The 25544-nt window shown below is 32.8% G+C and overlaps 2 protein-coding genes and 2 long non-coding RNA genes across 12 annotated transcripts; 2 read left to right on the top strand and 2 right to left on the bottom strand.

The window, feature by feature from the left end:
• Positions 1–19: 19 nt before the first annotated feature.
• Positions 20–3420, top strand: LOC116351886. Of its 2 annotated transcripts, none has more exons than XR_004202218.1 (5): positions 20–571; positions 646–744; positions 864–1633; positions 1710–1834; positions 1917–3420. It is a non-coding gene; the product is annotated as an uncharacterized LOC116351886 (long non-coding RNA). The 2 variants fall into 2 exon arrangements; XR_004202217.1 differs by having other exon boundaries at positions 22–571; positions 677–744.
• A 3741-nt stretch (positions 3421–7161) lies between these two features.
• On the bottom strand, positions 7162–8427 carry LOC116351885 (60S ribosomal protein L27). The gene is made up of 3 exons (XM_031784043.1): positions 8299–8427; positions 7572–7800; positions 7162–7424 (listed from the first exon to the last, which is right to left on the bottom strand). The coding sequence occupies exons 2-3, from the start codon at positions 7788–7790 to the stop codon at positions 7236–7238; spliced, it is 408 nt and encodes a 135-aa protein (XP_031639903.1). The 5' UTR covers positions 7791–7800; positions 8299–8427; the 3' UTR covers positions 7162–7235.
• Positions 8428–8551: 124 nt separating this feature from the next.
• Positions 8552–23214, top strand: LOC116351884 (variant-silencing SET domain-containing protein). 7 transcript variants are annotated; one of them, XM_031784035.1, is made up of 19 exons: positions 8553–8914; positions 9045–9117; positions 10011–10209; positions 10287–10458; positions 10565–10625; positions 10768–11322; positions 11448–12968; positions 13087–13569; positions 13726–14509; positions 14583–14992; positions 15156–16054; positions 16118–16257; positions 19615–19657; positions 19733–20207; positions 20278–20382; positions 21929–22047; positions 22110–22750; positions 22823–22943; positions 23137–23213. In XM_031784035.1, the coding sequence occupies exons 4-19, from the start codon at positions 10306–10308 to the stop codon at positions 23161–23163; spliced, it is 6537 nt and encodes a 2178-aa protein (XP_031639895.1). In that variant the 5' UTR covers positions 8553–8914; positions 9045–9117; positions 10011–10209; positions 10287–10305; the 3' UTR covers positions 23164–23213. The 7 variants fall into 7 exon arrangements, with proteins under 7 accessions (XP_031639897.1, XP_031639895.1, XP_031639896.1 ...); XM_031784036.1 differs by lacking the exons at positions 8553–8914; positions 9045–9117 and adding exons at positions 9406–9556; positions 9653–9734; XM_031784040.1 differs by lacking the exons at positions 8553–8914; positions 9045–9117 and adding an exon at positions 9406–9734 and having other exon boundaries at positions 10768–10973; positions 11082–11322.
• LOC116351887 lies at positions 8815–10151 on the bottom strand. Of its 2 annotated transcripts, none has more exons than XR_004202220.1 (3): positions 9756–10151; positions 9398–9692; positions 8815–9209 (listed from the first exon to the last, which is right to left on the bottom strand). It is a non-coding gene; the product is annotated as an uncharacterized LOC116351887 (long non-coding RNA). The 2 variants fall into 2 exon arrangements; XR_004202219.1 differs by having other exon boundaries at positions 8816–9209; positions 9398–9695.
• Positions 23215–25544: the final 2330 nt, after the last annotated feature.

Below are 25544 nucleotides of genomic sequence, written 5' to 3'. Positions count from 1 at the left end.
ATTGTCAGACAACAGTGATGATAGTAATGATAGCGGTAGCGGTAGCGCTAGCGACGATGGCGAAAACTGAGAATAGGATCGTTTACACACTGCACATCGCACATTCAACAAATCAACAATCAATCAATTAAACAAATAAATGAAAAAATTAAATTTAGTTTAATTTAAAGAACAATGTTAATAGTTCTTATCATGAAGTCTGGCTATATATTTAGCGTGGACTTTCGTATTATCTAACCGATAATTCATAATAAATAATACCTAGAGTTGTAAAGCACTATTGTAACAAAACAATAGTAAAACCGATAACAAAAATCATGGTAAAATGTCGTATCCGAGATTTTTTTCATATTATAGATGTTCCGTAATTGAACATAGTGAAATGGATGCGTTCAACGCCCGCAATTGATACACATGAATGTCATCGTTCGATTGTCAACACAGTCTTCTCAATGTAAATGATTCGTGTTTACATTAATTTTCACATCAATTTTTCTTTGCATTGAATTTTTAAACTTTAAAACTGGAAATTGTTCGTACGATTTACGATAAGGAAGAATAAATTGAAAAGGTATGTATATTCAATTAAATTGAATATTATTTGAAAATGATCAATTAACACGCTATTGTTGTCATTATTCTAAGTTGCATTATCCTTGGATTGCTAAATTCACAGATCTATTGGACAGAGTATAAGACGTTATTACACTCTATTTGCGCTCAAAAATATTGAATATTTCAAAGGTGAGTGTTAACCATTATTTTAGTGTGAAAATTACAGAGTGAATAAACATAATTGAATTAACTTCAATCCAAAAAAAAATCTACTTTTCGGATCACTAATTCCAATATAATTCTTACAGATTCAAGATAAAATCACCATGGATTCAGATCCAGGCGAAGGCACTTCCGATGGTCGATTTAAGCGCAAGCAAAAGCAAACGCAAAAGCCAAGCAACTCAAAGTTCAAAAACAAAACCCGAATCAAAACTAATCAAGTCGGTTCTGGCAATGTTGTTGAGTCATTTATAAGTTTTATTTTTTTTTTATTTATAATCTATGTCTTAACATTGATGTTATAATTTAGTTGATACTTGAGTCGATTTACCGCTGATCTTTGAATATTAATCATTGAATTGAAATTTTGGAAACACAACCAGAAAGTAAAAAAAAGAAGTCACGGCTATTGTGTTCTTGTATGTCATTTAGCAGATAAGTGTCAAACTGGTTGACTGTAATCAAAAATGACTTTGATTTTAAAACGTATGAAAATATATTTTGCTTACAATAACGGTGACGTGAAACAGAGTCGATGACGCGAAAATGTCAATCAATTTCACAAAATTATGAAATTCGCGAATAAAATTGGTGATTTTTGTGCAAAAGATAAAAAATTATGGGAAAAAGCCTTTGAGGTTAATAATTTGACCCACCCTAGTATTTATATATGCTAATATCATCTTCATTGAAATACTTTTGTTTTAAAATATTTGAATTCAAATCTGGTGTATTCAGTTTTTGTTTTTGTGTTTATGACTTTTTTTTTGCCAATAACCATTTCAACAACGATATAATCGAATGAAAATCAAAAGAATCACCAATAGATGGCGCATCCTCTAGTTTCGTCTTCGCGGTATGTTTAGAGTGAATCATTTTTTTTTTATATGATTTTGAATCTAATATCCAATTTTCATCGTACATGTATTTAGGTCATTCTGAACTATTTGGAATAAAATTGCCAGATGCATTCACAGTCGATGCCAAGATACAAGATCAGCATGCAGAGCGACGCTTCAAACAATTTGATGAAAATAAGCGTAAAAAGCAACAAAAGGTGAGCTGCATTATTTGTTGAATACAATTTTTGAATATATGTAATGTGTAATGTGAATTTGATTTTTATGTTTACATTTCAGTATCAAACATCAAAAAATTCCAATGGATCTGAATATGATTCGGATCAGTCTTGGCGGTAGCGGTAGCGACGATGGCGAAAACTGAGAATAGCATCGTTCACACACTGCACATCGCTCATTCAACAAATCAACAATCAATGAATCAAACAAATTAATGAAAAATTAAATTTAGTTTAATTTAAGGAACAATGTTAATAGTTCTTATCATGAAGTCTGGCTATATTTAGCGTGGAATTCCGTATTATCTTACTGATACACATTTTAATTTGTATACATAAATTGTTTTGTGTGCGTAGCAATACAAAATAAATGTAAAAAAGACAATTACAAATTGATTGAATCATATCGCGAAATGAAATCTTGACACTCAATGTACACTAGGGTGTTTTTCATATCTGTAAATAAAAAAAATGGTATGTTTCAATTTTATAATAATAATGACTGCAGCGCCAAAAATCATTTATATAAATACAATATAATATAGTTAATTTTTTATTGAATTAGTTCTATTTTTCATCTGATAATTTTCAATTATCAGTTATACTGGACAAATGATGTTGAGCTGGATCAATGCACCACAATGCAGTCAATATACGATATAATGAGCCAGTCGTCAGAACTGTTGAAACAAAGCAAATATATAGAGACTACATAAATGCTGACTATAAAGTAATAAATGAGTCACTCCTTGATGTTGACTGGATTAAAAAATTCGATTCAAATTCATTAGAATTAAGTCTTGAAAATTTCTATACAATTGTAAAGTCAACAATCGAAAAGCATGTCCAGTTGAATACAAAAATCATCAGGAAGCAACCGTTATGGTTTAACAAGCCACTAATCGAGATGAAAAACAAAGTCAGCAAAGCTCTTCAGATTAAAAATAAGGTCAACACAATTGAATCAGTAGAAAATTTTAAACAATTAAGAAGAGAATATAAACGCAGTGCACGGTCAGCACTCAATGATTACAGAATTGAGATGGAGAATCTGATAGACAATGATCCAAAGAAATTTTTCAGACATGTGAATTACAAAAAAGGGAAAAGTGATGATCTGCCTCATGAAATGTCTTATCTGGATATGAGGGCAGATGACCAGTCTACGATCGCTGGTTTCTTTACAAAGCACTTTGCCTCAGCCTACAGCTCTTTGAAGGAAGATATACAATTGGATAGCTCGGAGATTGAAAATATTCGCAACATTTGTGCAGAAATATCACCGATTGAAATAACTGAGGAGCTTGTTGGACAAAAAATTGACATGCTCCCTGATGATCTAGTCAGTGGTCCAGATGAAGAAACAAGATTCAAAATTATTGTGGTGTCGCTCTTCAGTGTATAGTGTCAAAAATTCTTGATTCGATCGTCAAGAACCATCTCAATCAATATCTAAAGAACGTACACGAAACTCAACATAGGTTCATCAAAAATAGGTCAACGATAACGAACTTGGCAGAATTTACATCGAATACGATAATTAACATGGGAAAGGGACATCAAACAGACACCATATATTTGGAGATCGCTGTGAATATAAAATTACTAATTCAGAAACTAAATATCATGGGATTGAATACACAGCTGCTAAAATGGATCGAATCGTATTTGTCTGGTCGCAGACAAATAGTCAAGATATCAGATACCAAATCTGATCCAATCGAAGTGACTTCTGGTACTGGTCAGGGTTATCCCATTGGCGCAACTTTGTTCATCATGTTTGTAATTGATCTACCTTTCGTCGTGACCGATTCATGCATCTTTTCGTTCGCTGATGATACCAAAATTTCAAAATGTATAAAATCAGAAGATGACTGTATTCATCTTCAAAGGGATTTGGATCGTGTAGCAGATTACTATGGACGCAATTTATTAAAGTTAAATGTTAACAAAAAAAAAAACTGATATCATATCATCGAGGATTACTGAAATATGAATATAATTTCAACGTAGATGGCGTGCAAATTGAAAGAGTTGAAGTAATGAAGGTCTTGGGAGTATTGCTTGATGTAAGGATGAATTTCAAATCACACATCGAGCATGTTGTTGCAAAGGCAAAATCAAGATTGGCTTGGTTAAAATTCAACAGCAGGGATTTTGTCGACCCATGGACTTTAAAACGCCTTTACTTTGCATTTATATTACCGATTATTGAATATGGATCTGAAATATGGAATCCACACTTCGACAATATGTGCAAAAGAATAGAGTCAATACAAAAACAATTTTTAATATATGCTCTGAGGAGAATGGCCTGGAACGATTTTGGACTGCCAAAATACGAACACAGGCTACAATTTCTGCAAATGATTACTCTTGAGGAGAGACGCAAGATGGCGCAAGTGTCTTTTATTTTCAAAATTATTCACGGAGATTTGAAGTCAACTTATGTTTCAAACAGTATGAAATATTACGATCCAGCACATGATACCAGAGCAACACCACTATTTGATCTACCAATTAGGAAAACTGATTACACAAAATATGAGCCAATAAATTATATGCTTACAACATTCAACGAATTTTATACCAAAAAATTGCAAAACAGTGATAAAAATTTAATTGATTTAGAAGTAAATTTATCAACAGTAAAACTGAGAATAGAGAATTATTTAAAGCAAAGCAGATAAAAACAAAAATATGTTATGGATTATAGAAATTTTAAGCAGTTGAAAAATTAATTTATGAAATTTATATTATTTGCATGAGAGGAGCAATAATTTTACACTTTCTCTCTCAAAAATGCTTCATAAAAATCAAATTGTATTATATTATATATATTTAATTAAATTATTTTCAATAAACCACCAAGGCGAAGGAGCGCTGTTCGGTGCAGTTATTATTATTATTATCATTCAACGATTTTTATACCAAAAAAATGCCAAACAGTGATGAAAATATAATTGATTTAGAAGTTAATTTATCAACGATCAAACTGAGAATAGAAAATTATTTAAAGCAAAACAGATAAATACAAAAATTTGTTATGGATTATAGATATTTTAAGCAGTTAAAAAATAATAAAAGAAATTTATATTATTTACATGAGAGGAGCTATAATTTTTCATTTTTTCTCTCAAAAATGCTTGATAAAAATCAAATTGTATTATATTATATTTATTTAATGAAATTATTTTCAATAAACCACGAAGGCGAAGGAACGCTGTTCGGTGCAGTTATTATTATTATTAAAACCGTCCATCGGGCACTGGCCCGAGCAAAATTTCAAACTAAAATTAAACCATTTTTTTCATCAAACATCGCTAAACCCCGATTTTTGTCGTGTTGAAATATAAAATATGCATCTATTCACGCCATGGTTTTCGAAAAAATGGCCGGCAAAAAAAAGATGGTCATTTCGTCTTTGGGGCACTCAGTGCCCGACGTATATTTTCATATATTTTGTATGGGAAAATTGCTAAATTGTAAAAAATGTTTGTGCACGAATGAATCGATTGTTCTCATACACAAGCATATATACACTTGTTACGTTGTTCGGTGTTCCGTGTGACATTCAAATAAGAATAATAATTTATTATAAACAAATTCTGCCGAAATTGTGTTTTGCATTGAATTGCTTCGATTTACTTTTACATATACACAACAATGTCTCGTGTTCAATTCATTTTGTTATTCATTTATAGGTGAATTCCCATACTCAGATAAATTTAACAGAGAAAACTTAAAGGCACTGTGTAAAATGCCATTTTGAAAATGAAACTGGTCGAATTCATCGGTACCGCAAACATTTGTTCAGCCAATATTTATTTTATTTTGTCAGCACAGAATACAAAACGTAGCTGCTGATCTGCTGCGTGCATTCAAGTCTTTAGTTTACGAAATGACACAATATTTCTCAAAATATCGAGAAAATTCAAAATAAAAAATTGAAAAATTTTTATTTTTTCATACAAAATACACTAACGGGCACTGAGTGCCCCCAAGACGAAGTGATACAATTTAGTAAAAATTTGTTCAGCCAATATTAATTTATTTTGTCAGCACAGTATACAAAACGTAGCTGCCGACCCGATGCGCACATTCATGTCTTTAGTTTACGATTAGACACAAGATTTCTCAAAATATCGAAAAAATTCCAAAAAAAAATTCAATTTTTTCATACAAATTACACTACGGGCACTGAGTGCCCCCAAAGACGGGATTAAGGTGTATTGCAGAAGGACGGTTTTAGGGTTAAGAAGACCACCGAATGAAAACAATGTCAACTGACAAGTAGCAGCATTGAAACCAAAAATTATCTTAAAAAAATATCATAACGATTAGACCGTGCGCTACGTGGATGAATATCGAACAACAAAATTATGTAGCCGTTGCTTCAATGTACTGGAAAATGGTTCGAAGAATGGCCGAAAGACAACGATAACTCGGTTCAAAGTGTGTCGCCAATGTAAACCATCGCCAGAAGCACTGCCCGATGGCGGTTCATTCATTTACAGCCACAAGAATTCGAAACAATTGAAGAAGCAGAAAAAATATCGCCCACGGAATTCGGACGACGATGGTGGCCAGCCAAAAGTCGAACTGAAACCCTTCAATATGGTCGATGGAATGCTTGTGCCGGCTGCTGAAAATGCTGTGGTCGAAATATTCAACTTCGCGGTATGTTTACAGTGAATCACTTGTTTTTTTATATGACTTTGAATGACATTAAATTCAATACAAACCCATTTTCATCATACATGTACTTAGGTCATCATGACTGTTGGGAATAAAATTGCCAGATGCATTCACAGTAGAGCGACGCTTCAAACAATTTGATGAAAATTAGCGTAAAAAAAAGCGAATTCATGTGATGTGTAATGTGAATTTGATTATTTTGTTTACATTTCAGTATCAAACATCAAAAAATTCCAATGAAGCTGAATACGATTCGGATCAGCCATGGTGGTCATCAAGCAGCGAAGAAGATGCAATCGATTTGAGCAACAGTGAATTGTCAGACAACAGTGATGATAGTAATGATAGCGGTAGCGGTAGCGACGATGGCGAAAACTGAGAATAGCATCGTTCACACACTGCACATCGCTCATTCAACAAATCAACAATCAATGAATCAAACAAATTAATGAAAAATTAAATTTAGTTTAATTTAAGGAACAATGTTAATAGTTCTTATCATGAAGTCTGGCTATATTTAGCGTGGAATTCCGTATTATCTAACCGATATATATATATATATATATATATATATATATATATCTTTTGGAAATAAATAAGAAATATGATAGTTTCACAGTTTATCATTTTATTGATGCGGTTGATTTTTTACACTGGTAAAAAAGTATTTCATTCATTTCGATTAGAACCGCAATTTGGTGAAGAACCATTTGTTTTTGCCAGCCTTGTATTTTTCTTCGAATTTAACACGGGTTTGGAAGCGATGTGTCTTGCGCTTGACTGGGTCTTTCAGATCCTTCACTGTCACCTTGTCAAATGGAATATCCGATACACTGTATCTTGTTGGCATAACGTGGTTATAGTTCAACAACTGAAATTAAATAAAATGATACCATTTTTTATTATGCAAACTAAATATATATTAGAAGTACTTTAGTATTAACTAACTGTATGGTCCAGTCTATATTATAAACAAATTCATCCGACCATTTGAATTCATAAATATAAATTATCTTACCTTCAAGAATGGCTTGATTTTCGACTTCTTCTTCAATTTTGCCTTTCCCATTTTCTTCGTCACTTTACGTGGATAGCGATCGATACCAGCAACTAGTGCGTGTCCAAATTGTTTATCGGATGTTCCATCATCAAAAGTTTTCACGACAACAGCCTTGCGGCCGGCGTAACGTCCACAGAGGACGATTACGACTTTACCAGATTTCATTATTTTACGCATATTTCTGCTACTGAAAATTACAAATAGAATGAAATATATTTTTACTAATTTTTTTAAGTATCTTGCTTATACAGTGTTCTACTCTATAGAGTAGTATGTTTATATGATGTAAATTTAAATTCAAACACCAATCATTATGAATTTCATATTTTTTCGATTTGTACAGCTACTTCAATATTTTTTTTTTTACTTGAATAAATATATAAATTTAAAAAAACTTATGTTTTTACGAAAAATACAACAATCTGAATGAGTGAGGATAAGGTTATGTTTACACAGTCGTATAAATTTAAACAATATACAACACGATTTGTTAAAAAATGTTGAACAAGTATAGCAAATTTTTACAAATTATTAGGAAACCTATCAAGCACTTTTGAAAAAAATATTCGCATCGTATGGTTGAAGAATGAATTTAAACAAATTTGCATCAATTTGTAATAAATTTGGATTATAAAAACGGACGATGATTTAGAATTAAAAGAATGAGAAGAAATTTACAACTTACTGGTCGTATTGCCTGACCGGAAAAGAGGGAAACCATGAAATTGAACACACTAGCAGCAATTTAGTTTGTTTTTTCTGTCCATTAGTATGTGTGCTGATTGTTTGGCGGCGCTGATTGTACTTTATATGTCAAAAAGCGATTTGTCCGTGAACATTTACGAATACATACGCATGTACGATAACCAAATAACGACGAATAAATGAACGCACCCGAAGTATGTTTCTTCAGTTTGACAGTCATTTATTTCCAAAGAAACGACTTCATTTGTTTGTGTATGAATAATAATTGATTTTGGCCAATAAAGTTACTGTTGCTCTCGTGTGAGTGTCTGAATATACGAAGGAAAAAAATGCAAATTGAATCCGAAGTGTACAAGTTTATTATGATTTACGAGCTCCATATAAAATTCATCTATTATTCAATAAATAAAATAAATAAACATGTGTAAATTAGTACGATCAATAAAAACTCAATATTTTCTAATACAACCAAAAATGAAGTAATCGGCATTCGCGATCTAATTTTACATCTTTTTCGATAAAAGATATGAATTTCGTTTAATTATATTTGGGCGACATAAAAATCAAATAATATTATAATTGGAGAAGGTCATCTGGTATATAAGAATTTTAAAGCTATTTTGCTAACTCAGATTGCTGAATCCTTTTTATTCTGTTTTCTTTGGAGAAAATACTATCTGAATATACAAATTTTCTCTAAACTAATGGATTTGTTTTTCATTGCAGATTCAATGTTACAAAAAATATCATCTTATGAACAAGAATTAATGTAGAAGAAAACATTTGGAATTATAACGGAGTAAGTAACCGCTGAACTTCGCACAGTCCCGCCATCGAAAAAATTATTTCGCAAATAAGCTATATGGGTGTTCCTTGTATTGGTTGTTGATTCTGAAAATAATGATTTTAATAATGTGAACTTCAAGATAAACATAGTTAGTGTGCATTTTAAATATTCCATAATGGAATTTCCATTACAATTTGATATTTTTTTATCTGAATGAGTGCTACAGTAGTTTTTCATGTTTGAATATTTTAACAAATAACAAATGCATTTCTTATTGTTCATATTGAGAAACCTTTGTAGAGTATATTGCAACCGGAGTTTGTATCACGATTCCATGTGATAGTACGACCAATTGTCCGTTTTTCTTCGTGACATCGAAATGTTGATGCCTTACGTGGTCTAGGACGAGGCTAATGTTTTTGTTGTTTCGTCAAAAGATGATTACTCTTTCGTGAGTCGATAGGACCATATGGTTTATTTCCTTCTGGCTATAGTTCGCATCCACGACAAGTAACGTATCTTAACACGATGACATTTTCACCCACAGATACGAATGATTCATTGCCATTGATCAACCAGTCTGCAAACTTCTGATGGAAATGCCATAAATATGATTCTCATATTCACAGGTTAACAATAAACAAACTTACAATGCGTTCATTTCACTCTTGCATAAATATAATTTCATTTTACAATGTGTGTTTCGGTTATTCACGATTCTGATGGATTTTGAAAACTCTGCAACAAAGTGTTTGTCATGTTACTTTTACAAAAAAAAATCACTATGTTATGACATTGAATATGTGTTAATATCGTGCAAACCGATTCAAACTTTTATGGATTTCGCATCCGCTAATCAATTATCCACTTTGTTTTCACTAGCTATGAAACATTTCTAATTTCAGAAATCTTATAAATAGCACAGAAGCTTTGGAAAAATGGATTTTATTTAAAATCATCATTGAATAATCAATCTAATCGAAATACCAACAGAAACTAAAATACTTTTTCCAACAACGGTGCAATCGTTTTACACAATAAACATAAGATCGTGAAAGGTTATGTTTATAATCGAAAGACAATGACAAGCGTTTGAAGTTTCATGTAAATGTCAATACAATATAAAACAGTGTTCCACCAGATATTTCGAACAATTAATACAATTTAATTATTTAACATAGATATTCTTAGATTTGGAAAATGGGCCGCAAAGTGGATGGAATTATAGCAGTCACATCGTCATCATCAGCTCGTACGTACACCCGACAAAGCTTGAGGCTTGATAACAGAATTATAAATCAAACTACAGATAAAAATTTGATCACCAATAGTGATTTAGATATTATTAATATGGTAAGATATAGCAACCACTTGGATTAAATTTATTTTTCATACTTGTGGTGTCCATAAAATTCGAGTTGATTGATCAGTATACTTTAATTTATTCATTTTGTTTCAGGATGCTTTGAATAAAATCGATGGAGGACAATCGGAAGACTCTAGTTTATATAACAGTGAAAGTAACAGTGAAGGCTTACTTAAAAATTACTATTCCATTACTCTACAATTCCTGATCCATTCCTTCGATTCATTTTTTATTCTGTTCCATTACTTATTGATTAATTTGCATTTTTTCCATTTTTTTCTTCCGATCAACTCTAGGTAACAGTCAGAGAGCAAACAAAAACACACGCGCATCATCGGTTGTGAAAAATAATCGCCGATTAGTTTTGAATAAGCATATTCGGGATGGAAATGAAATACAGGCCAATTTATCGACAATTTCCCAGCGACCACGTAGACAAGTTAAGCACAAATTCATTAAAAGTGCCAACGTGATTGATACAAACAGTATGAACAGTAACGATGTAAGTGAAGAATCAACATTATTGCTGAGTAGTTTGTCGCCGAATAAAATGCGATTAGTGCCTATGATACATCGTTTACCAATGAATGCTTCATCAATTAATCGGCAGGGCATGACTGTTGTTAACAATCCGATAGATTGTAATGAATTTCATCCAGATGTTTTAAGAGTTCAGAAAATTGAAGCAAAGGCAACACATAATAAATTAACTAATACCGATGAAGTCACTTGTAGTCACCAAATACAGCCTTCCACATGCTCAGAAAAAACGACTATTTGTAATGATACATTTTTGGCGGACGAAGATGAAACTGTCAAAAACTCCACAAGAGAAAGCAAACTATCTGATGGTAAACCTTTTCTGAATAAACCTAATATAATTAATTTTCTAAGCTGCATTTCAAATTTAGAAGAAGATTTAATGGAGAGCTGCAAAAAATCGGTTTTCCGGTATTCCAATTTTCTTTATTTTCAGCAATTTTCGATGACGAAGACGATATAATGATTGTGGAAGAAAAAGATGCTTTGGATGTCCCAGACCCATTTGATTATGTGGCGGAAGAGGTTGTCATAGAAGAGACTTTTATTAATAGTGAAAACGAATATGAAGAGAGTATATGTATCTCACCAATAAGTAATAGTAAAAATCAAAATTGGAATGGTGAATATTACACAGAAAATCATGATAAGTGTGAATCTAGTGTTTTCAAGAATGACAATAAAGAAATCGAACAAAAACGGACTAAATCAACAAATGATGGGAGTGATAATCAAACTGAGCCTATTTATCTGTCTGATTCGTTAAGCTGTTTCGATTCCGATTCTGATGCACAAGACTCAGAAATGCCACGTTCAATAGAAAGGACAGATGTTATGAATGGCCTTGATTCAGAATTATTGAAGCAAACAGATGAAGATGATGATGAAGAACATTTAAATGAATCGGCAGATGATGTTATTATTGTACCCGAAAATGCCGAAGCCATTGTATTTAAACAACTTGGTTCAGAAAATATACAATGTGCTGGTACATATTCAAACGAGACTTTTTTAGAAAGTGATTCGCAACAATCAATTCAAGCAGATAAATATAAAGACAGTGAAAATAGCTTTAAACTAAAATATAGCACTTCAAAATTTTATGAAACTACCGATGGCGATGATTCGAGCGGGGTTGAAAGTTGTTCTGTACGATCAAGAAGAGATAATATCGCACGTAAAAATTATTCATGCCGTCGAACTTATGCTAAACGAAAAGTGAAAAATGAGTCAGAAATACAGGAACATAAAGATAATTCCAGTAATGAGTCACAACAAATCATAGATATTGGCCATTTGAATATTGAGCAAGGCTTGAGTAACATTACATTAACAAATCAAAAGGCCAAATCAATTATACCAGTTGCAGCTCTGGACAGCAGCACTATGACTAATGTAATTGACGAAGAAAGTCATTTTAGTTTGGTGAGAGCAAATACCGTCCGAACTTATGAGCGAAAAAAAAGTACATTACCAAATTCAACAACGGATGTAAATGAATACTTACTGAAGGATGGTGAAGCACGAGCCGAAAATGAATTGATCGATGTCATGAAATGTGAATCCGATTACAAACCAAAAAAACGAGGTCGACCTCGAAAGAAAACAATTCAAATTGATAATATGTTTGCGAACGAAATGTCAGTCGTTGGTAAAAGAGAATTCAACGCATCAACATCATGGAATCACTCTCCTGATATGAACAAAAAACATAATATTATTGAAATGCAAGATTTAAATGAAATAACAAATTTGATTCAAAGCATCCAAGCTGAAAAAGAAATTGAAAGAGAACAATTCACTGCAGACAATATAAAAGTTATCGATACTATTAATATGAAATCCGCAAATAGTAACAGCCCAAAATCTATCACAGATAAAATAGATATCGATTGTATCGAATCAACTGTAACGATTGAGAGTAAACGTGTATGCAATGAAACCCCATTTGATACAGGTTCGTGTATATTTTTATATTAAGATTAAATTTTTATTCAACGGTATTTATTTTATATTGATTTCAAAAAAAGCATCAAAAGTAATCGAGATAATAAAAATTACGTCCATTAAAATAGATTTGGATCACCAAAAAATAGAACAACTCAAACATATTACATACTCGCCAAATGATTCAACAAATCATCAATTAGTTGAAACTGCAACAGTAGTAAATAAAACAGCTTCTGAAGACTCAGTCGCAGCAAAACCAATAGATACAGAGATTTTCGAGGTTGAATCCATATCAATAAAAATTGAACAAATTGCTATCGATGCAAAACCAACAGAAGATATTTTACAAGAACCATTCAAAAATATAAAAGAATTATTTTCATTAGATACCAAAACCGATGAAATAATATTCGAAATGAAGACAAAAGAATCGAAAGTCAAAATGGATGAAAATTCACTTCAGAAGGATGATGAGCAAATAGTCGATTTACCACAAGAAGCAATAAGAGAAATTGGAGACACATCAATTCGACGCTCAGGTCGAATTAGAACTATAAATAAATCGAAACAACGTTCACACGGCATGGGAGTTGTTAAGGCCTTTAAAGGTATTTTCTTTTTCAATTTTTTCTATATTCGTACGAAAGTGAAGTGTTTAACACAACTCACAAATATATTTTAAATCCCAAAAATGTCCAAACCCTTAAGGATTGCTATCCATTCTTCTCTTATTCATTTCCATTATTTACGTTTTTTTTGATAAGGTGTTGTTAAAGATAGAAAACGTACCCCAGTTATTATTGATGAAGATTCAAGCAATGCAAGTTTGGACGTTTCAAATGATAATATTTTGGACAGATATGTAGCACAATCTTGTTCTGCTGGAGAGCTGAAAATTCGAATAAAAACTGAGCAAGAATTAGAAAAAGAGAGAATTGATCGTGAAAGCGGCTTAAAGTTATTCATTAATATTGCTGATAATGAATATCGTTCTGAGCGAACGATTAGTAAAGAGGCCAAGAAGATGACTTGCGATTGCTTTCTTACCCAAACAGAAATAGAGCGTAGTGAAATGGGATGCGGGGATGATTGCTTAAATAGAATGTTATTGATTGAGTGTGGTCCCAAATGTATTGTTGGTGATCGATGTACAAATCGTCGTTTTCAAAAACATGAAAATTCCCCATGTAATATTTTCAAGACCGAGAAGAAAGGATATGGTTTAATTGCCACATCTTACATACCAGCTGGCGTATTCATTATGGAATATGTTGGTGAAGTATTAAACAGCAAGCAGTTTGAAAAACGTGCCAATGATTATTCGAAACAAATGAATGCACATTATTACTTTATGGCATTGAGCAGTGATTGTGTGATTGATGCAACTAAAAAGGGCAATATTTCAAGATTTATTAATCACTCTTGCGATCCAAATGCTGAAACACAAAAATGGACCGTTAATGGAGAACTTAGAATTGGATTTTTTAGTAAGAAACCAATTATGGCTGACGAAGAAATCACATTTGATTATCAGTTCCAACGTTATGGGTATTTTTTGTGAAATATTTATAGTCCAAATATATTTTTCCTAAATCAAACGTGTATTATTTCTAAATTTTAGAAAAGAAGCACAAAAATGCTTTTGCGAATCAATTAACTGTAGGGGTTGGATAGGTGGTGAGCCAGATTCGGAAGATGAAGTTGAATCGGAAGATGATGAAGAAAGTGATGAGGATATCACTGCTGAAACAATAGATAAGGATGAAAGTCAATTGAAAGTGGCCATTGTTCCAGATGAAACAACCAAAAAGAAAGTGAAGATTATAAAACCAAAAAAATCCAAAGATGCCGCCAAAAAACCAGCTAAAAAAGAGTGTGTTAGGAAAAATCGCAAGGTTCCCAGCGATTTTAATATGCATATAAAACGTGGAGAAATTATGGTTGATCCCGACCTGGATAAAGAAATCGATGTTTTAACCAAGAGTGGTTTAAAAAATCAAGTACAAACGCTTCAGTTCAGCAGATTAATGGGTATATCATTTGTATTGAATACAACGATAGGAGAATATGTTTTTATTCGGTCATTACTCAGCTATAAGTGCTGAATAACAAACTCTCCTATCGAAATATTCAGTAGATTTAACAATATTTCAGTTGACATTTTAGTAAGTTTATTTTTTTTTTTAAACAAAAGTTCGCGCAAAGCTACAAAAGGCCAAATTACAATTATTGTTACTATTACGTGAAGGGGAATTGCCATGCCGTCGACTTTTTCTGGATTATCATGGTTTAAAGTTGATGCACTCATGGATGTCAGACGTGAATAGTTCTGATCGGCTACTGAGCCTTAAATTCCGTTTTGAAATACTTCAAACACTAGAAAAATTGCCCATCACTAACAAAACAATGCTTCAAGATAGTAAAGTACTGTTAACGGTTCAACGATGGTCAACCTTTAATGAATATGTTTTTTTGAAAAATAAGCCACAAGCCGAAGACAATATTGCAACAAATGAAGAATATTCACCTTCAGATAGTGGTTCTGGAACTCCAACATTAAATGAAGATACTTCAAGTCCAAAAGATGAACCACCTGCAAACACATCAGTTAAATTTGAATCATTAACAGTAGCTATACCTCACATTCTTGAACAAAACTCAACAATCAAATGCATGGGTGTAGATTTATTAAAAAGCATTATTAGTACAACGGAAAAAAATTCAAAAATTGTTGAAGATTCGGAAAAGTTACCGGATGGTGAATTGGGCAAGCTTGTACGAGACATTTGTTTGTTGGCGTCAAAATTGGTTGGTACCTGGGAACAATTGCCTGAATCATTTAAAATTCCAAAAAAATTACGTATTGAACAAATGAAAGAACACGAACGCGAGGCTGATGAAAGCTACAAAGAAAATGTAGAAGAGAATACAACACAAAAACCTAATTCGACCTTCAGTAGTAGTAGTGGGCGTTTCAGCGAACGAATTGCCAAAACAACAGAAACAACTGACTTACGCGAAAAAGATCCTCGATTTCGTCGATCATATAACACTCTCTCGAAACATCAACGACGACAAATGTTTGAAGCAAAAGTACATATTTTAATTAACTCCTTCAAAATATAAGCTGATTTAATATGTCTCTATATGGTAAAGGTTGCCCAAGAAGATGCTGAACGGAAAAGAACAATGGAGCACATAATTCACGAAGCTAGATGTGCATTTTTTCAACTGGATCCCCGGACAACGAGAGATATCATGGTACCAGTGTCTGTAAACCCGACAAGCGGTCAGTGGTATGGTGATCTTATTTTGCTCCTATATTTCAAAACTTCTATACGGGGTGTATCAAATGTCTTCCTACCAGGGCGTGCAAGTTTTGAAAATCCTTTTTGGAAGTGATAGGTGTGAAAAACTAAGAATTTCTATCCAAGCAGAATTTTAAATTTTTATTCAAAGTTTTTTTTTTTCAAGTTACGACTTGGAAACTATTTTTTTGGCTTCTATTGTGTTCCTTAAGCCCGCCTCTACAAAGTGAAGTAACTTCACAACATTTCATTTTGATTTTGCGTGATCTTGGAAGGATTATTTGGACGCGAAGCCAAAAAATCGATTTGACACATCAGCTCAAAATTTGATCACAAATAAAAATGAAATGTTCTGGAGTTTATCTTGTAGACACTCGTGAAACACGATAGAAGCCAATTTTTACTTTTCCGCACACCTAGTGTAGGAAAGGTATTGTATAAGCCAAAAAATTAAAGTCACTCCAAAACATATTTCATGTAGAAAACACGATTGGAGATGATTTTGGGGCATATTAATGTGCGTCGCTGTGTGTGATGTGTCCTGTGTCCTGTGGCGTGTTGCCAAAATCTGTTAGCTCGATAAATCTTCTTCCAAAAACTCAATTCAAATTCTGACTTTGCAGGATGATTTGGGACTACTAGGAGACGTGCTGATTAGTTTTTGAGCAATATCTGTTGACCTGTGTAATTTTTTTTGGTCCGAATGGAGTACCCACAATCCATACATTTTACTTTTTTGATCATTTTTCAACCATTTTGGTGACACGATGGTTTCGTGCTCAGACATGAAATTCAAAATCTGACTTTACGGGATGATTGGGCATAACGAGGAATAGATCTGGTCAAATTTTCAACGAAATTGATTGATCGATGTAAAACTTAGACTCTGAAGAGGCACTTAGAAGAAAAATGTCTTAAAATGATATTCTTTCAATTTGAACGCTGAAAGAATGTGAAGTGGGGGGTTTTTTGGCACGAGAAACCCGTATCTTATGTTAGTTTTAAGATGCAATAAATTTTTCACAGACTTTTCATACAAAAATCCACAAAAAATTTCATTTTTGTATGAAAGACTTGCCTTTGTGGTATCGTAATGATGTGAAACTTTGAACAGTCTATTTTCTGATTGAAATTTCTTTAAACTTGGTGTGATTATTTACTTTGATAAGAAAATAATATTCACAAGTTTTCACGGTAATTTAAGTTACTGCAACCATACATAGACCATAATTTCATTTTATTTCAAAAATTTCGGTTCCATGCGGAAAAGTCAGCTTGCGTACGTAAGCCTCATTATTTTTTAAAAAAATCACTGTTCATGACCCCACCTCTGCATTTTAATCAGTCTATCTTGTAGAGGGAGATCATACAACACATTTCAATCTCAACGGGATAGATATTAGTACCTATTTTAGATTTTATTCGCGATTGACTTAGAAGAATAATCTAAAAAAAATTCCACTTCTGGGAAAAATTGATCTCTACCTGGAAAAAAATTCAAAATTCCACTCAAATAGAAATTCTTAGTTTTTCACACCATACACAGAAATAAATATCCGAGTACGCTTACTCGCACTTGCGGTGTTAGCAGAGAGTCTACCCCTCAAAATGAGTTACGCACTCTATTTTACTCTATTTTTTGTAATAATTTCATCCAAGTGAACGCATCGTAGTGAAAGAAGAGATACATGTGTAGTAGGGTGGGTCAATTTGTAGGGGGCCGAAAAAACCTTCAAAGCATCATCGCGATTCTGGTTCTAACTATATGTCTAAAATGAATTTCGAGTCTGCCAATTTTTCTAGATAGATATTTTCCAAAATATTTGAAAATTGACTTAGATATTGCATTGAAAAGGCAAAAAAAAACATTATTTTTTCTCTAGCCAAATGTGAATTGGGGGGTGGATTTTGAGGTCGAGGAATCCATTTTTGACATTTATTTTGCGATATAATAACGTTTTGATACGATTTCCATACAAAAACTGGCAAAAATGGTCGTTTACTTCTTTTTTTTCCAAATTTTTTTTGTGGATGTCGATTTTATCATCGGATCAAAAAATTATGTTCTACAAATTTGTTCGGAATGATGAGAGAAATTTTTTGGGTCAGCTGCCCTCCAACTCCCCCCACTCCTTCCGAGCCATGTTTCACGAAAAGTAAGATCCCCCCATTTGGGGTCAAATACTATGAGACTATGGGGTATTTTGTAAAATTATCTCTCGGGGCATCTGGAAAAAACACTTTCTAAATGCTTTTTTGGCATGTTGAAGCCGAATTTTTGGGTTTCAGGTCAAAAGACTCAGGGGTTGAAGGGTTATGACCCCTAACGCCCCTAGGGGGTAGGGAGAGTTGGAGGGCAGCTGACCCAAAAAATTTCTCTCATCATTCTGAACAACTTTGTAGAACATAATTTTTTGATCCGATGATAAAATCGACATCCACAAAAAAAATTGGAAAAAAAAGAAGTAAACGACCATTTTTGCCAGTTTTTGTATGGAAATCGTATCAAAACGTTATTATATAGCAAAATAAATGTCAAAAATGGATTCCTCGACCCCAAAATCCACCTCCAATTCACATTTGGCTAGATAAAAAATAATGTTTTTTTTTGCCTTTTCATTGCAATATCTAAGTCGATTTTCATATATTCTGGAAAATATCTATCTAGAAAAATTGGCAGACTCGAAATTCATTTTAGACATATGGGGCAAAATCTAGGGGGTAGACACCTATGAATCCAGTGTGAATTATTTGATTTCTATGAAATCTTTGATTCTTGCGATTTCGGTGATTTCTCGATTCCAAACCTCAATATTGGACATAAAATACACTTATATACAAAGCTAATTTCACTGTGTTAGTGTGTGCCTATAGTAGAAGTCGCACACATAGTGTGTGTGCGGTACAAAATACACAACATTTGACAGAAATCAAAGAAATCACAAAAATTGAATTCTGCGATTTCTGTGATTTTAATGATTTTTGTGATTTCTGTGAGTTTTGATTCCACGTGTCTACCCCCTAGGGCAAAATGCTTTGTTATGACCCGTAGAACCAGCATCGCGATGATGCTTTGATGCAAAAAAATTGACCCACCCTAATGTGTAGTCATATATACGTTGAACGCATGCGGCTATGACTACACTTGTATTTCTTTACTTGTATTTCTTTTTTCACTATGATGTGTTCACTTGGATGAAATTAACACCAAAAATACAGTAAAATGGAGTGCCTAACTCGTTTTGAATGGTAGACTCTTTGCTAACACCGCAAGTGCGAGTAAAAGGTTTTTAATTTGCACACCCTGGTAGTGTCTATATGTAATGTCTTTTCTGGTCAATTAAGGTACGGTGACAAAATGATCAAAATTCCAACACCACCAAGCCATGTAAGTATTCACACTATAACCACTTTATATGTTCATTTTTGTTAGTTGAAAATAAATAAAATACATATTTTTCAGAGTCACATAAAACCTCCATCCATACCTCTTCCAACTGACATCAATGAATACATAATTCCACCGCTTGATTTACCTGATTTATGGAAATATGCGATTAATGAGAAAGGCCAAATTTATTATTACCATACTAAAATATTATTACCACAATGGGAACCGCCAATTAAACTTTTACCGCTTATGGAAGAACATCGGTTTAATGATATAGACATTAAAGTGGAAAATATTGAAACCCCACCTCCGATCATGGATGATGAAATGGAGCATGATTGCGATGATGAAGATGACGATGTTGCCTCAATTTTATCAAGTTCAACAATGAATGATTGTTTGCTAGAATTAAAATCTGATCCAATTTTAGAGAAATATAACGAAGATGATTCTAGTTCAACAGACTCTGATGACAGTCTAGTAAACGAGCTGGCAGAATTGGAAGCAAAATACATATATATCAAGGAAAAGACTGATGAATATTGGAGTGAGTATTTTTGAATACAACAATTTTTTTCATTGGGTCTGAAAATTAATGACAACATTTTTATATATAGAAGTGAATGTGAAACGACCCCAAAATTTAAATGAGGAAATAGCAGCAATGGCCAAGTCAGACTCAATAAACAGTACATCATTGTCTGTTGAAAGTACTCGACAAGGTATAATCACTTAAAAATTAATATTCTATTACTCTACAAATCTAATTCCTTCGATTTTTTCCATTCTGTTCCATTATCATCATTCACATTAATTCTAATATGTACTATGAGATTTTCAAATGACGATGACGATGATGATGGAAACAGAAATATATTTGAGATAAAAAGAGTGTGTGTCTGGCCAAATGAATGAGTGAGTGAGAGATGACTGAAAACTAATAGGATGTAAGAAACTATTGTAAATAGCTTGACCATATATAAAAGAAACCAAATTTGCTGACAAAAATTGAGATTTTGTAGTAGAGAGATGAGCTGTTGTACACAAACGTTGGGCATACATAAATATGATTTACATTTACACAAACGGTACACAGTTCTGGATCAAAATAACATTTTTTTAATGGCATTTAAATCGATTTTATTCCTTAAGTGCATATCAAATAAAAAACCTCTGACGAAGTGAATACATTTGTATATTCGGAACGTTGCATTGCGTCATCAGTCCATACTGAAAGTAAACAAACTAACATTTTGAATGTTCAAATGTATTAAGTTTTTATTCACAGTACACAGTAAAATTATCTATGATTTATTTTCGTCACAAAATTGATATCAGAAATTTTGTGTTTCACATTTTGGTTTCGTCACCCGCTCTTCACTTCGTCAGAGGTTTTTAATTTGATAAACAGTGTCAACGCATGAATCGAACAAAAGGAAAATATCTCACCATTATTTGCAATGAGCGCTAATATCGTAGATTTTTCTTTATCGATTCCACCAATACGACATCTACTAAAAAACTCGCCGATTTCTGTTACCAGTGGTGTTTTAATACAGCTCGTGTAAACGTACAAAGGAACACACTGATTCCGATTCTGTGTATGTATTACAAATTCTGCACTCAGTCGTCAATCGTAGCTGCTTGTGCAAAATTTACAATACATAAGCATACACAGGATCGGAGTCTATGTCTTCTTTTATTAGTTCGTCTGTAATACAGCCATAGCCGTATAGTTCGCTCGAGCTGTGTCAAAGCAACAGTTGTAACAAAAATCGGTATCTTTTTTAACAGATGTCGTATTCGTAGAATCGATAAAATTAATTTGTATGGGGAATATACGATACTAGTTCCCATCGATTATTTGGAATCTAGATAATAATGCGCCACAAAACATGATGCGCCACATGACGTTGTGTGTTTTGACTGACTAAGTCATGCATCATCATTTTGGCCATGAAACAAGCAATGGTCTTGGAATACGCGGACAACCATAAACCACAATTTTTAAATAAAAACACTATCGACCGCCTCCTTCAATTAGAAATAGTGGTAGCAAAATTCAAGTACATTAAGGTGTAAGCATATTAATGTCATTTTCTTTTCTTCCACAGTGATCAACGATCTCAACAGTACTACGAAATCTCAAATTAAAGCAATGTTGTTGCAATGCTATTGTTGCCAATGATTTTCTCTTAAACTATAATATTTCGTCTATAATACCATTTTGCATTCTGTTCCATTATCTTTTCTTCTGATCATCCTCAGGTACTCGCGCCAAAGACGAGGAAAACCAGATTAATTTGATAGCAAAACCTAACACGAGTCAATCAGAACGTCGGAAGAAAAAATGTCGCAGCCTTCTAGTTCAAGAAATTAGAATTAGTGTAAGTTTATAATAAAGTTCAATATATTCCTTATAACACAAGTTATTATGTACATCATGTAGCCTCTATCAGAAGAAATGAAACGCGAACTTCGACGAGACTCGCGTCGTTATAAAGAAAACAAAGCAAAATTGCGTCGGCAAAAGGAAATGTTTTTGAAACGTAAAAGTGAACTGAAAGTCTCAAATGCGGATACACCTATTCGAAAACTGAAAAGGATTACAGAAGGTTTGCCTCAAGTATCAAAACAAAATGTGGAAGATGAAAATTATGGTGCCATAGATAACCATTCATTTTCTGTCGCATCGTTTCCATCAACTCGCTATAGTGGCGATTCGTTTGAAACAAAACGTACAAAAGCATTTGCGTCACTTTCACTTGGAGGCTCATCGCTATCGTCGGGTACATCTCTTAACACAACAGACACATCATCAAAAATCCTTCAAACGACACGCAACAATCTTCCATCAACTTCATTGACGCAAAGTATCGTAAATAAATTGCCCAGTATAGGACATAAATTTGTTGGTGACACTGAGGAGTTAATCATGAAGAATACAATCAAACCCGTTGAAACAATGAATCCTTTGGTTAATACCACTGTCATAAATCCTGTTAGAAACAACACAACCACTTATCAAACGCAACAACAGCAGCCAGTAGTTAAAAAATCATCTCACTCTATCGCTACCACTTCGAAATCGTATGTTATGGAACGTTATAGAAAAAATTTATTTCAATAATATTTTTTATACTCAATAATGTTATTTTTCAGATCTCCAAAATCATTTGTTAAAAAGAAGAAAACATCAGATCCAAATGAATGCATTGATGCGAATAGTCCAGCAGCAAAGAAAATTAAAGAGAAATTCAAATCAGATATTTCGGGTGATATAGTAAGACTTTTTTTCAATTTATTTTGTCATTTAACATGAAAAGTCCACAAGCTGTTTTTGGTTTGAAGATGTTTGATTATAAATGATTAATTACAAACATTGGAAGATTTACGTAAAGTATATAGTCTTTTGGGCAATTCACTTAAAAAGTAATTTCTTATTATTTAATAAATTAATAATTGTTTCTACACAGTGTGTCGCAAAGAAACGTAAACTTTAACGAAATATCCCATACTAGTGGCGCCATCTATTGAGGGGAAAAGTCTACAAAATTTTCGATTTTTTAAGAAAAAAAATAAAAATTTTTTATGGGAGGCACCTTTATTTTTGGTTGAAATTTCATGAAACTTGTTGATATTACTTATTTTGATCAGAAAATAAGATTCACAAGCTTTCATGGTAAATGCAATTTTTCATGATTTTCCAGTAAAATGTACCCCATTCCTTTAAAGTCGCTGTCTTATATGAAACCGCAAGTGCGTCACTCTATATATACGTTAAAGAAATAAAAATCTAGACCGCTGACTTTTGTAAAAAGATTTTTGCATATTTTAGTAGTGCTCGGGCACCAAATTAAGAATCCGCAAAAAAATTAAAAATTTCGAAATTTGGCCGCCAGGTGGCATTTTGAAAAAATCGCTGAAAATTCCTTTTTCTCGTTTTTTGACAACCGACATGCTTTTTTCGAATTTTTTTTGTTGACATATTCGGAATCTAGGAACTGCGTAGATAATGTTTAAATAAAAGATCATCACGATCGGTTGAAATGTGGACGAGATATGGTCAATTGGCCAAAAATGACCAAAAACCTCAAAATTGGCCGGATGATATGTTTGTATGAACACTTTCTTTTCCGTAGTTTTTGAAAAAAAGTTTTTCATCAATCGGACATTTTTCTGGCCATCTGTAAGGTACAACAATGATGTATACTTCGTTGGAAAGGTAAAAGACTCACCTTTCCGGATCCGAAGTCAAAATGAAAATTTTTTCAAAAATGTTCAACAGGTGGCGTGTTATGTGACATTTTCGGCGAAAAATGACCATGACTTTTTTTTACGTAATCCCAATTTAAAAAGAATTGCGTACGTAGAAAAAATCAAAAAACTGGGCGTTTGTTGGGGACCAAATATGTGATGATTTGGCGTATTTGTCATATCTGGGAAAATTCGTTTTAAAAAAAAATCGCATCCCGAAGTTGAAATTTTTTTTCGGCCCTTTTTGATCACAGGTAGATGGGGTATTTTTCAATGAAATCACGGCAATTCTTGGCTTATTGGAAAGGCATTAGGTCATCTTGATGAAGCAATAAAGAAATTTTGAAAAAAAAATCAGCGTAAAATGTTGGATCAGTATGACTAGACGTCGAAAAATGGGGAAAAATCGATGAAAATCGAAGTTAATCGTCCTATATCTCGAAAAAATGTATGATTGGATTGGTTTTTTTCATCATAGATCGAAAGCGCACTCAATTTTAAGGCGATATGTTCATTTTTAAAAACTATCATTGTTTTATTTGGTGAAAATGAGGAAAAGTTTGAACTTAAGCGGCCACCTATTTTTAATATCTTAGTAATCAATTGCAATGTAATAGGTTTTTACTTTGTTTGTTCACTTTGACAACTGATTTTACATAATTCGGACCCGAGGAATTCAACCGTGGTAACCATTTTGAGAAATTAGTTCAATCTTTTGAGATTAATCGGCTTGAAACCATTCTTTTGGAATAATATTTCAGAAAAAATTGGTTTTTATTCGATTCCTATGAAAATTGGTATTTTGGGGTTTTTTTTATACGAAAAAATCGAATATGACATTTATTTTGCGGTAGAATTCGTACATGGTACATTTCCTATCCAAAAACTTCATCTCTTGCCATTTTGAACATATTAACGGTAACCAAAATACTATCAAAACTACAGCGGCGAAAGAGGCGACGCAATAATAACATTTTGTACATTTTTAGATTTACAGTATTGCATCACACTGGGAACTTCGAAAGAAGTGTTTTTTACTTATTATAATAATTATTAAGTAGTAATAACTATCATAGCTGACGGCAGTTCGCGCATAGCGGTGCAGTGTTCAGATTACGAGGGCGCGTAGTCGGAATTTGACAACATCGGGCAACATTTGGTTCGTGTATTTTTGACATTTCATGGAATGTGTTATAAAACGTGTTTGAGAAATTTCGAGTAATTTATTAAAATTAAAGTGAGATCAATATTTTGATAAAATAACAGTGAAAAAATGTGTGCAAATATATGTGTTGAAGATGTCAAAAAGTAAAAGTTTATGTAAATATCTTTATGTTCTTTAAGGAGTCAGCAAAAAATATAATGAATATTCATACAGTATCATTTTTTTGCTGAGTGCGGTAAAAACGGGTAAAAAGAAATATATTTGTGCCACAGACAGCAGTGTATTTTCCGATATTAGCATCCATTTGCAATCGTTTGCAATCAATTTATCTGTCAATACCGGTCAGTGCATATATGTGTTACAGCTGGAACAAAAATGTGCTGTATGTGGCACAAATGTACTTATACGTTTACGAAACGCTCGACAGCACTAATAACAAACTTATAAACAAATGGGTGCGTT

This window comes from Contarinia nasturtii, unplaced genomic scaffold (genome assembly GCF_009176525.2).
Source record: "Contarinia nasturtii isolate CC-2019 unplaced genomic scaffold, AAFC_CNas_1.1 Cnas_scaffold_6539, whole genome shotgun sequence".
In the NCBI taxonomy this organism is placed as follows: Eukaryota; Metazoa; Arthropoda; class Insecta; order Diptera; family Cecidomyiidae; genus Contarinia; species Contarinia nasturtii.
The sequence above is the reverse complement of the archived record's forward strand: the minus strand, read 5'-3'. Positions and strand labels throughout refer to the sequence as shown.